At 35.1% G+C, this 14099-nt stretch overlaps 1 protein-coding gene across 3 annotated transcripts in view; it reads right to left on the bottom strand.

The window, feature by feature from the left end:
- The window catches only part of LOC5575425 (aryl hydrocarbon receptor), a 117654-nt gene that overhangs the window by 47426 nt on the left and 56129 nt on the right, over positions 1 to 14099 (bottom strand). For all 3 annotated transcript variants that reach the window (XM_021854311.1, XM_021854312.1, XM_021854313.1), the window contains exons 2-3: positions 11858 to 12048; positions 7733 to 7857 (exon numbers count right to left, since the gene is read on the bottom strand). In XM_021854311.1, the coding sequence (XP_021710003.1) occupies positions 7733 to 7857; positions 11858 to 12048 (316 nt within the window). The remainder of the gene's footprint in view (positions 1 to 7732; positions 7858 to 11857; positions 12049 to 14099) is intronic.

Genomic DNA, 14099 nt, shown 5'->3' with positions numbered 1-14099 from the left:
CAGACACGCAGACATACGTTAATTTTCGAAAGCAGAGTTTAATTTTCATATCCCATCGCCGCTAAAATTATAGACCTAACATCTATCGCGATTTTTTTTTGGATTCCCGTCACGATTCTCCCACTTTTTCGCCATAGGGTCACTAGAGAAATCGAAACTTAAATACCTATCGCCACATCCAGTCGTCGTATCATAAGATCACACAAGATTTAATGTTTTTTTAATGGATGAGACGCGTAACCACATTCTGAGCTCTACATCCGCAGTAACAGAAGCATTCGAAACTCGTTTTCGTGTATGGCGAGAAGTTAAGATTTCATGTTAACAAATTTTATACCAGCCTCACTCTCACTTCCTCCTCCACGGCGCGGCGCAGATGCTGTGGTTTGAACAGTCATTTAGGTTTATTTTGCGCTGTCACTGACTAACTCTGGGGCGCTGGGGCAATCTGTGGCCAACCGGCCAGTGGTGGTTTCGACTTCATATTCTTTCTACTCTATCCCCCTCGGTTACCCCCTGAAAACCGAACAGCCCATTTTTCAAATTAATATATCGTTACATGATGCACATAAATAAATCGCTTCTTTATTTTCATTGAATTTATTTTGATTCGCGATACATTTGTAAACATATACGAAGTTCTCGAATGGAATTTGCGTTTTGTTTGCTTCTCTGAACAAACTTTGCATCCATCAGTTACGAAGAATGTTCGTTGTTCTAAGTCGCCGAAATTAAGGGGAATCTACAAACACTTTGTGTGAATTATTACCCCACATCAAAAAGAAAATAGGCGCAGGTCAGTGCTGGGAATGGTAATAGTAGAAGACTAGAATTTCGCGAAACTCACGTGGCTTTCCTGACTACACTGCCGTGAATCGCAAGACAGTCCCATCTGTAAAAAGTAGGCATTGAGAAAATGGACTGGTAAGTTTCCACACTCGTTTTCCATACAAATATTCAAAAAATTCCAAAAGATTGAAACATGTTCGAATCTCGATAAAACTTCCACAATTTGCTTATCACTCCGATACCTTTCCGAGAAAAAATAAAAAGATGATTTCATTATGGGACGATTCGATAAATCTTTATCTCTTTTTGGAAAGAATGCAAAGAAAATGCGTCTTGCCATATTCTCAATCCGTCGTATCGTTTTCATTTCTGTCGCAATAAGTTCTCAGATTCGTCTCACAACTAAGGCTCACTGTGATATATTGAGTGGTCAAAACACAACATATCAACGCTATAATAGAATGTTTTACTAGAGTATATAGATCTACGGGCATTTCCCTCCATTCCTTCAGCATGATGGAATATACTAACTTCCTTCAAAATTCATTGTTCGTTATTCAGCCCAAACATATGAACACAATTCCTTTTGCCCGTACAATTATGGCATTTCCTCACAGTGCAGTGAAAACAAGAAAACCGTTGAGGAAATTTCATACAATTTCGTGAATTATAGAACTTTAACGGCGTATGATTGGAATGAAATCCTTCAGTGAAGAAATACGAAGGTTTTCCGTAGTGAAAATAAGTGCCCGGCGAAGTAAGTCACACAGGGGGCGGGAAGAAACTTGTATCATAAAGTGGTGACGGTGTCGATCGTTAGGCATTTCTCTCAAATCGTGTTCGTCCATGCGATTTCGGTGAAAAAGTGCAAAGTGGATAATTGAGCTGAAGTTATTTATCGAAATACAGTAGTTTTATTGCATTTTTGGTGTACAAGTGTACATACCGCGACAGCTGTCACAAAAATACACTTGAAAATGAATCTATGTTGCAGGTAAGTTGGAATATCCGCCGTAGTGGAACATTTTAGGTTTGATACGACGAATAATAGCGCTAACGACGAAGTAGAACGAAACGCTAGCTCATACGAGCTGTTTAATTTTCTTACAGCTAATAACGTGCATATAGCAGTTATTACCGAAACCTATTTAAAACCTGCATCCAAACTAACTTTTTTGTTTATCGTAACGATCGACTTGATAGGCATGTGGGGGAGTTGCAATCATCATTCATAGACGTATAAAATACAACTGTTTTCGTCATTTGAAACTAAAGTTTTAGAAACTTTAGGTGTTTCTGTTGAAACACAGCTTGGTAAATATACTTTCATAGCTGCCTATTTGCCTTTTCAATGCTCTGGATAGCAAGTTAATTTGCTCCAAACTGACTTGCGAAAATTGACTCGCAATAAGTCAAAAATTTTTGTCATTGGTGACTTTAATGCCAAACATCGCTGCCCTTAACTGCATATTTGTAACATTCGACAAAAGTAGGCATTGAGTAAATGGAATACTAAGTGTGCATTTTATGGCAGTATGGGAGGAAACTAAAATTTATAAAAATTATCAGGAACTCAAAAATGCTTATTTGAGGTTGATATTTTGTACAACTCATATCGCATACTAGGTGAATTGTCAGAAAATAATTCTGATAGAAATTCCATAGCTATCACACTACGAGGCTCATTTATAATCTCAATGTGACTGTTATGCGGTTATAAATACCAATGTGACAAAACAACTTGGTATTTTTTTCGAATTTTCTAGAACAATCCCACAGATTTCAGTTAGCTGATCGAAAGTGTTTATCATTTGATAACTCTCCATGGTATTAACTCCATTTTGTTAGAAATGTCGAATGTGACTGATTTGCAGTTATGGGCAGATTGGTCATGGAATAATTCTCAAAGTAATTCCAACGGCAGAATTTTGTTTGACGATTGCTCTTAAGGATATTTCTCAATTCAATACCCTGATAGCCCTACATGTTTTTCCTCTTCTAGAAATCCTTCTACGATTGATTTGGTCTTACCCGACTCTAGTCATCTTTGTAGCCAACTGATTACTCATGCTGATTTTGATTCTGAGCATGTCCCTGTTACATTTCAAATATCCCATGAAGCGATTCTCAATCCTATCAGCTCCACTTTCAATTATTTACGAGCCGACTGGAATACATATGAAACGTATGTTGACTCTAATCTTGATGTTAACATTTCTTTGGAAACTAAACTTGATATTGACAATGCTCTTGAAACTTTAACAAATTCCATTGTTGAAGCCAGGAGCATTGCAATTCCAAAATGTGAAGTAAAATTTGAAACCGTGATTATAGACGATGATCTTAAACTTTTGATCCGTCTTAAAAACGTGAGGAGAAGGCAATTTCAACGCACTCGTAATCCTGCTATGAAAATTATATGGCAGGATTTGCAGAAAGAAATCAAGAAACGTTTTGCAGATTTAAGAAACAAAAATTTTGAAAATAAAATTTCTCAATTGGACCCTGGCTCTAAGCCCTTTTGGAAATTATCTAAAATCTTGAAAAAAACCTCAGAAGCCAATACCGGCATTGAAAGAGGAAAACAAATTATTACTAACTAATTGCGTAAAAGCTTAAAAACTTGCTATGCTTTTTGCGACACTACTTATTAGATTTCTCAAAACGAAAAGAGTTGAGAATTGCACAGCCACCCACGATTTGTACAGTCGTTTATGCTATGCTATGCTATGCTATGCTAAAAGCTTAAAAACTTGCTATGCTATGTTTGAAAGTGCGCACAATTTTAATTTAGGACTTACTAGTCCAATAGAAAATCAAGTTACCCAGGACTTCGAAAATATTCTCAATCAAGAGAACGTTTTCGAAAATGCCTGGGAGACTGATTTGGAAGAAGTGAGAACTATTATTAAAAAAATCAAAAATATGAAAGCTCCTGGCGATGATGGAACTTTCTACATCCTCATCAAGAAACTTCCAGAAAGTAGCTTATCATTTTTAGTTGATATATTCAACAAATGTTTTCAATTAGCATATTTTCCTGACAAATGGAAAAATGATAAGGTTGTTCCAATTTTAAAACCAGACAAAAATCCTGCAGAAGCTTCTAGCTATCGTCCAAACAGTTTGCTTTCTTCCATCAGTAAACTTTTTGAAAAGGTTATTTTGAACCTGAGGCCATCATTCTGGCCCACATCAACGAAAATTCAATTTTTGCCAATGAACAGTTCGGATTCCGCCATGGACATTCGACCACTCATCAACTTTTACGTGTAACAAATTTGATCCGTTCCAACAAATCTGAAGGCTATTCTACTGGTCTTGCTCTTCTAGACATAGAAAAAGCATTCGACAGTGTTTGGCATAAAGGTTTGATCGTAAAATTAAAAAACTTTAATTTTCCAACATACATTGTTAGAATAATTCAAAGTTATCTGTCAAATCGTACACTTCAGGTTAATTATCAGAACTCCAGATCTGAAAGACTTCCTGTAAGAGCTGGTGTTCCTCAAGGCAGCATTTTGGGACCAATATTATACAATATTTTCACATCTGACTTTCCTGAGTTACCTCAGGGATATCAAAAATCCTTGTTTGCGGATGACACAAGCCTCTCCGCCAAAGGACAAAGCCTGCGTGTCATCTGTAGTCGATTGCAAAAAAGTTTGGATATTTTTTCTTCATACTTGCAAAAATGGAAGATTTCTCCTAATGCTTCCAAATCTCAACTAACAATATTCCTACATAAACCAAAAGCTCTTTATTTGAAACCTTCAAGTAGACATGTTGTCACGATGAGAGGGGTTCCAATAAATTGGTCAGATGAAGTTAAGTATCTAGGGCTCATGCTAGATAAGAATTCAACTTTCAAAAATCACATTGAGGGCATTCAAGAGAAATGTAACAAATATGTAAAATGTCTCTATCCACTTATTAATAGAAGATCAAAACTTTGTCTTAAGAACAAGCTTTTGATATTCAAACAAATTTTCAGGCCAGCCATGTTGTATGCTGTACTAATATGGACTAGCTGTTGTAATACCAGGAAGGAAGCTGTGTAAAGAATTCAAAATAAAATTTTGCAAATGATTTTGAAGCTTCCTCCCTGGTATAGTACCAATGAGTTACATAGAATATCCAATGTTGAAACATTGGAACAAATGACAAATAAAATAATTAATAATTTCAGGCAAAAATCGTTACAATCTTCTACTGCCACGATTAATGAGTTATATGTTTAGGTTAAGTTAGGTTAAGTATATTCAAAAAGTTTTTTTTTCTCTTATAAGCAGATGAAATCAACTCACCTGTAAAAAATCTGAACTGTAACGGTTTAGATCACCTCACTGCACATAAATTCCACTATTAGCGCCAAAATAATTTATGAAAATTTGAAGTCAGTCCATTCTGGTGCCAGAAGTTCAACTATTGGCGCCAAAATAATTTATAAAAATTCTAAATCAGTCCATTCTGGTGCCAAAGCTTTCACTATGTACGCCAAAGTACTTTTTAACAGAGCTGTTAAATGTCATGAATTTCACGTGACTTTGACATTTGAATATTGCTAATATCATCGCTCCTAGTGGAAAAAGTCATCGGAAAATGTTTTTTCCGGTGACCTTTTCCGAATCACTATCGATTGTCAATATTTGCTGATGCGATATTTCGCATGCGAGGGTGCTATAAGCATTTTATTTTTTTCAAAATTTTGACATTTAACAGCACTGCTCTTTAATTCTGACTTCAATATATTTGTTTTTCCAAACCAAGTGGCCTTAACTCACCAAACAATATTATTTCGCCATCTTTTTTGAATGCAGCACGTAGAACACGGATCCCAATCGAAAAAAAATCCGAGTTTAGTCCAAAAGTACCGTTAAAAATGCGAGTGTCCGGTTTTCGAAGCGCACGACAATTTGGCGTCTCCATAGGAGATATGCCGATTTCAGAGATTCTATTATTTTTTAACGCTTGTCACGCTTTGTCTGACCTTCACCACCCCTTGGAAAGTGACATGATTTGCGTGTGACCCCTATGAAGTACCTAGACTGAGACCAACTAGGTGTGTGTGCCCGACACCGAATTGCATGATCATTATAAGAGAAAACTATATTTCCATACCAGGGGGAGGGTTCTCATGTTTTTCAATTGTTTTTACTCAAGTCAAATTGATGACATAAAAATGAGTGCTTTGCGAAGGCCCAAGCAGTCCAATTAATTTTCGCGCGCTCGGAGTGTTTTTTCTCTGGCTTCGTTTGCTTGCTTAGTGCTTTGCGAAGGATCAAGCTGTCCGATTAGTTTTTCGCGCGCTCGGAGTGTTTTTTCGCTGGCTTTGTTCGCTTGCTTAGTGCTTTGCGAAGGTCCAAGCAGTCCAATTAATTTTCGCGCGCTCGGAGTTTTTTTTCAGTTAGCTCTTCATTCGCGCGCCATCGGAGTTATTTTATATTCCTGCTTATAAGTGTTGACGCCGCAATTGTAACTGTTCAGTCGAGGATGGATTACCAATTGGTGAGCTCGTTTCATGCTTGTAATAACACATTTGCATCATAACATGTATTTTTTATGAATTTGTTGAACAAACTATGAATGGTTCGTCACTTTAAGTGTTGACATAAGTCACATAACATAAGTGGAACTCAAGCTCAAGAAGTGATACCCACTTTTATATTTGCATGCTGGTATAAGCACATCGAAATGTCAAAGGAGTTATACCACGTTTACATTTTATAAAAAAAAAATAAATGTGTTTTATTTTGAGACATTGTTTTTCAGTGTTCCCCGATCATAATGTCTGCAATCTTTGCAGCAACTGGGCTATTGCTCGAATCATATGGTTTTTGTTTACCATTGGCAATGACATTTTGATGTCTTCTATACTAGATATACCACTTGCCAGCAGCTGAAAGTGGGTACAACTTTTCAACTTGCTGTGACATCTGAGTTCCACATATGTCATGTGCATAAGTGGTTATTCATGTTTTTTTAAATTTCGAGATTCAAACCGATGTCGACGCATTGATAGATTACTTTTTAAACGGCTACATGAATCGCATCACTTACCAAGGTGAATCCTGATCATGTAGCTTTGAAGCCCTCCCACTAACAAAACTCCTTCCCGTGGCAACCATGAAGATCCAGAGGTATACTCGGTCTTTAGTAACAATGGATGTCACACTAACATTCCTTCCCTTTCCCGATGACCGTAAGGACGTGGCCGGCGCCGTTATTGACGTTACTAATTTCAGAGTCCTCGAAAATGTACATTGAAGATGGTATGCTACTACCAAGCTACATCTGTTGGTTTCCTGAACTATTTCGATGATTCTTATCACTCACGGAGTAGCAACTACGAATTATACGATCATCAATGCTCATGCTCATGCTCATGTTCAAGCCAATTTGATGACAAAAATTTAAAGAAATTTTTATTGCAGTGCAACTTTTGTCAACGATAAGAATAACCAACTATTCTTTAAAAATAGAAAAATTTCAAAACAAAGTTTGGTGGTTTTGATAGTTTCTTTGTATAGAGCCCGACCATTGTGCAATGGAGCTCTTTGTGTAAAGAATAGATCAAAGTAATCAAAACTGCTATGTTATTCTGCAAAAAGTAGTATTGTTCTGAAAATAATTTAATGATCATCATCTTCACCTTAATATTGTATGTTTTCATAACTGAATATGATATAGAGATTTTATTATGTTGCACAATAATAATAAAAAAAGACAAACATATTCAGCAAACATATTGAAGTTTGCACACATATATTTTTTTAACTCAGTGGGAGTTTGCTGAATTTTGACAAACTGATGTTTTCAAAATAGTCAATGAAAAATGCTGAAAACCAGTAGATGTTACATAAGTTTTGATTAATTATGCAAAATGTATTTTATTTGAGCATTTTTTTTGTTGAATTATTATTACTATATAGACAATAATTACCTGTAGAAACATCTCTCCATCCAGCGGACCAGTTTCGAAGCTTCCAATCTCTCTCGTTCGATACGAATCATGAGGATGTACTGAATTACCTATGCCATTTTCTTCCTTAGATTTATGCATAACGACTGAAAAAGAAAGAAAGATATATGATTAGTAATAGTAGTTTTTGCAATTTCTAATTGTAAAAGGCTGTTTTTCATCATGCCAATATGTCATGAAACGGCCTACTTTCCTGTAGTCTAGGAATAGTCATTACGCAACTGAAACCAGTGCTGTATTGATTCATTACCGTAAAATGGGGTGTTAAGGGATGAAAAAAAAATTCTACCTAAATTTTGAGCAACTTCTAGTATGTCAATAATTGAACAAAATACAGTCCTACCATTCTCCCGACGTGTATATCAAAAGCCAATTACAATGAAGGATCCTATGGCAGATTTCTGAGATAATCATAAAAATGGGTGATTTTTGACGAAAATGCAAAATGGGGTGTTAAGGAATTTGAGCTTTGTAAGTAAAACTATATTTTGCCAACAGCAAAAAAAAAATATTTTGGTCAATATCGATGATGTGTTCAATCTAAAGATGATATTACTTCAATATAATTCAAATTGGAACTCCTGCAAACGTTAACCGTTTTAATTTACCTACTAAATCTCTCACACATATTGATTTTTTTTTTCAACCAAGCTATAAGTGCATCGCACAATTGTCTTGAAAGGATTTGTATACTTATATGCAGTATTCGTATCCTAGAATAGTGCAGAACAACCTTGTCATGACTTGTCAAAAGAAGGATAATTTCAACAAGCTTTCAGTTTGAATAGAGTAAGTGTCCAATTTGCCTTTTCAATAAAGCACCACCACAAATAACGGATTTGCATGTAACACCCAAAGGCATAACCGAAAAAAAAAACTTAACGAAAAGTTTCCAATATAAAGCGGAAATCGCACACACTATACTACAATGTACTCAATGCTCGACAACACTCAACACATGACCATGAGTAAAAGTTTTCCAAAAAGAGATCGGAATAACCTTATATTATTATTGTTTATCTAGGACGTAGGTAGTTTAAAAAAAAAATCAATAGCTCCAAAACTATCTCATATAAGATAACCATTCCTATTTTCAAACTTTTCACCAATGCAATGGAACAACTTTTGAAAATACTATCATGAAAACCCCATATTAAGATTAATTAGTTTTTATCTTTTAGGTTATGGCCTTCAGTCTATTATGCTCAAAACGGATTTTAAGTTTTCATCCGACGTTTCGGAAATGAGCACTTAAAATCCGTTTTTGAGCATAATAGAGTGAAAGCCATAACCAAGAACATAACTATCACAGTCGAATCCCCAATTCAGTTTTAATCTACATTTTCATAACAATTTTACCAAGTTTTGAGATAAGTCTTTTCTGGTGATATTCAGTGACTTACGAAATAGATCCCTTAACTTTCCATGCAGGTTAACTTCACCCAACCCAAAGTTATATTGAAATACATAACGGCATAAAACAACTAGTAACTTAGAAAAGTTAGAATAGATAATCCCTTAACACCCCACTTATTTTCAAAACGAGACTTTTTTCATAAAAGTTTCTCAAAATCGAAACCCAGATATAATTTTAAGAAATTTTTGTCTGCACTATGATCTCAATTAAATTAACTTTTCTTCTACGTTACTCGCGAATTTTTCTCAAATGTATTTCGTGGTTTTGTAGATGAATGTATTTAGCCCATAAAATTCGAACAAAAATGTTTTGAAAAGTTTTCAATATCTAGCCACCACAATACTTCATATTATTAGATAGCTCCTATTACATAATGCAGCTCACAATCCTCCGAACAAATTGAGTATTTCAGATGATTTATATATCGATTTTCCACGTTTCTGTGATTTGTCAAACTTGACTGAGAAGTTCAATCCCTTAAAACCCCAAGAGTCCTTAACACCCCATTTTACGGTACACATTTCTCATTACGCAACTGTTTTGAGTTGCGTAATAAACCATAACACAACATTTTTCAGAAATTGTAAAATAATGGTGAATGCATTCCGATATGGTTTCTGGTACCCTCAAGTGGTCTTCTACGAAATTGCAAAAAATATTGTACGCAACTTGTTGTCGAATTAGATTTTTACAATATTCGTCGTAATTATTCAACTCGGCATGCCTCGTTGGATAGATGTACGACTAGTGCGTAATAGTAGTTTACGGAACAAGTTGCAGAATGGTGAATTTTACAGCAAGAGTCGTACATTACGACAAGAGGATAATTACGACAAGTGCTGTAAAAATCTAGTTATGTAACGAGTTACGTACAACATTTTTTTTTTTGCAATTTCGTAGAAGACCACTTGAGGGTAAGTATTAGAAATTATATCGGAATGCATTCACCATTATTTTACAATTTCTGAAAAATTGTTGTGTTATGATTCATTTTGCAACTCAAAACAGTTGCGTAATGAGAAAGCGTTGCATAATGAATCATTACAGCACTGGTTTCAGTTGCGTAATGAATATTCCCGCACTGCATAGTTCAGTACAGGAAAGTAGGCCGTTTCATGACAGATTGACGTGATGAAAAACAGCCTATTACGATGAGAAATTGCAAAAACCACTATTACGCAACATGTTCCAGAACGATGATTTTTACAATACAAGTAATACATTTATAAAAATAGCCTTGCCAATTTGGATAATAACGATGAGTATTGGATGTTTACTGTTCTGAAACGAATTGTGTTCAACATATTTTGCAATTTTTTAAATGGTCAATAGAGATTATCAGGGAACATATCGAAGGGATTTCACCTTAATTTTGCAATTTCTGAAAATTGTTGGATTATGATTCATTACGCAAATAAAAAAAAACAGCATAATTCAATAAAGGAAAAAATACCGTCTCATGATATACTAGCTGATGAAAAACAGCCTTTTACGATGAGAAACTGCAAAATAGTAGTTTACGGAACATGTTGCAGAATGATGATTTTTACAGCACGAGTCGTAAATTTATCCTACGAGGCTTGCCGATATCAGAAATTATTTCGGAATGCATTCACCATTATTTTACAATTTCTGAAAAAATGTGTTATGTGTTACGCTATTCCAAGCAGTTACGTAATGACTATTCCCGTACTGCATACTTCAGTGCAGGAAAGTAGGCCGTTTCATGACAGATTGGCGTGATGAAAAATAGCCTATTACGATGAGAAATTGCAAAAAAAAATTGTACGCTACTCGGTGCAGCGATACTATTTTTACAGCACTCATTCTAATTATCGAACTTGGTAAGTCTTATGAAATCTTGTGGCGTATACTATTATTTTACTTTCATCGTATTCATGCATATCGGCAAGTGTTTCCAAATTTAGTTGTGTAAACCTAGGCCGACCTCTGTTAGTGGTTTCTACTCGAAAAATATGCATTGCTCAACACTTTGACTTACCTTGGAAATAGCTTTTCGAAGGGATTTCACCTTAATTTTGCAATTTCTGAAAATTGTTGGATTATGATTCATTACGCAAATAAAAAAAAACAGCATAATTCAATAAAGGAAAAAATACCGTCTCATGATATACTAGCTGATGAAAAACAGCCTTTTACGATGAGAAACTGCAAAATAGTAGTTTACGGAACATGTTGCAGAATGATGATTTTTACAGCACGAGTCGTAAATTTATCCTACGAGGCTTGCCGATATCAGAAATTATTTCGGAATGCATTCACCATTATTTTACAATTTCTGAAAAAATGTGTTATGTGTTACGCTATTCCAAGCAGTTACGTAATGACTATTCCCGTACTGCATACTTCAGTGCAGGAAAGTAGGCCGTTTCATGACAGATTGGCGTGATGAAAAATAGCCTATTACGATGAGAAATTGCAAAAAAAAATTGTACGCTACTCGGTGCAGCGATACTATTTTTACAGCACTCATTCTAATTATCGAACTTGGTAAGTCTTATGAAATCTTGTGGCGTATACTATTATTTTACTTTCATCGTATTCATGCATATCGGCAAGTGTTTCCAAATTTAGTTGTGTAAACCTAGGCCGACCTCTGTTAGTGGTTTCTACTCGAAAAATATGCATTGCTCAACACTTTGACTTACCTTGGAAATAGCTTTTGGTTCTTAAATAACTAACGGACAGCCGTAAAATACTCAGTCGATCTAGTTTACTTAAAATATTTTGCTCGAACGGAAGCAGTGATGCTAGCAGATCTAACTCGGCGTTGAGGCGTTCACGATGCCGTTTGGAAGGGTTACTTTTGGTCATGCCTTCTTTTGGTGGTGCTTTTAAGCTGGAGTGGAAGAAAGAAAGAAAGAAAATATGTCACATATTTTTGACTAAACAGAAAAAAATATTCTGTAGATGTATCAATTAGGATGGTTTAAATTACGAAATGGTTTGAGAATCCTATCGCACAATCCTTATGCTTAAACAGGGTTATATTATTTTTTTAGCATTTTCGGTAGTGATTTAAAACTGACCCAAAGACAATGTATGGATCATATGAAAATTACTATGTAAAACGAATTTTATGTTAACCCAAAGTTTTGACATGAGGATTGTGTCTTCATCAGGGAAATTATTTTGTTGTTTAAGTCAATCCAAAACTACGTAGCCCTTAATTCCACTATCAAAAGATACAGTCGGTTCCTCTACAAAAAACTATGTAAATCACATACTTAGACAGGTTCAAGGTGTTTAAGGTGAAGATGCATCGAAGCCAAACCTCGAATGCACAAATCTAGCTTACAAAAGTTTGGAAATAGTTCTAACCGACAGTACAATAGAGCACTTAAAGACATCAAACGAATATAAAAATCAAACAGAATAAAATGTGTTCAATTTATTGTGTTAGATCCGAGCCAGGTGGTTTGAATAAAAACGAAACACACGATTTTTAAAGTAGCGCCAGTATTGAGATATGCTCGATGATCCGAATTAGAACAACGTCCGAATTGGACCATGTTGGAATTCTGATTTTGAATGAACACCCTGAATTTCTTAACCCGTACTTGGATTTCATATGTGCATGGAATATGCGCAGTAGGACTCTATGACACTACCACGAATGCCACTACCCCGAATGCCATTACCCCGAATGGGTCACTACCCCTAATCCTTAACATTTTGAGACTAATTATAATTAGAAGGTGGAGAGAAAATTGTACGATGCCTTATGAGTATTAATCAAGTTTGGCTTAAAAATGATTTTTTTTAAATAAAAAGATAAAAAAGGGGCATAAATCAACTTTCACATACTAAGTTTAGTTTAGGTTTGTCCTCTAATTTTGGTGAGATTAACACAGCTACACTGCAATTATCTGAAGAACTGCCTATTTCGGAAAGAAGGGTGAACTTATTATGAAAAGGATAGCTATAATATGCACAATAAAAGGATGGAATAAAGATTTGTTTTGGACGCTGCTACCTACTTCCTTTCCTATTTTTTAAGAAGTCGTCTCATATTCCGAACAGACTCGTATTCCGAATACCCTGTTTTTGTATGACGATGTGGTTGAAATGTTTCGCTGAAATATGTCATCTAATAACCTGAAAATGGTAGCCAATTGTAATTCAGTTTTAACATCTTCTAATCTATTTTATATTTGAATCGTAGTGATGATTATCTAGTTCGAGGTCAGTAGAACAAGCTCAGATAAATATATTTGCGAAATCATGCAGTTGGATATGATTTATTCGTGCTGTTCGGAATTTGAATCAAGGTGTTCGAAATATTAGACAGAATGAACGCAGTGCTCGGTATTTGAATCAAATCGTTTGGAACTTTAACTTTAAAACAATACTAAACAAGTTTAATTAAACATTTTTAACAGTACACCCAACAGCTAACAGTTAGACTTTGCAAATAAATTAAATGTTGCTCAAATATCAGATAATTTATGCCTATCAGATGCATTTGAAGTCACTGATGGCCTTAAGTGTTCGGAATATGAGTCGAAACGGTAATTGCATTGAGATCTTCCAAAAGATTTTATTCATATTCATGTATATATATATATATATATATATATATATATATATATATATATATATATATATATATATATATATATTATATAAACTTTAAGGTGAAGATGAATCGAAGCCAAAGTTCAAATTTTCAAGAGCACGTTTGAGCTGAAAAACTAGTCGTTTGTTCACCACCAGCTAGTGACTAATCGATTAAGTTTTCAGCTTAAACGGATGTTTGGTTCTCCAGATTCGTGCTGTTGAAAATTTGAAGTATGGCTTCGATTCATCTCCACCTTAAAGGGCTTGTGTAGTCTCAATTTTTATCCGAATGAGCTCAAATTTTGGAAGGACGCTCAGAATTTGATCTTG

This window comes from Aedes aegypti, chromosome 3 (assembly GCF_002204515.2).
Source record: "Aedes aegypti strain LVP_AGWG chromosome 3, AaegL5.0 Primary Assembly, whole genome shotgun sequence".
NCBI lineage: Eukaryota > Metazoa > Arthropoda > Insecta > Diptera > Culicidae > Aedes > Aedes aegypti.
This window is presented reverse-complemented; position numbering and strand designations above follow the sequence as displayed.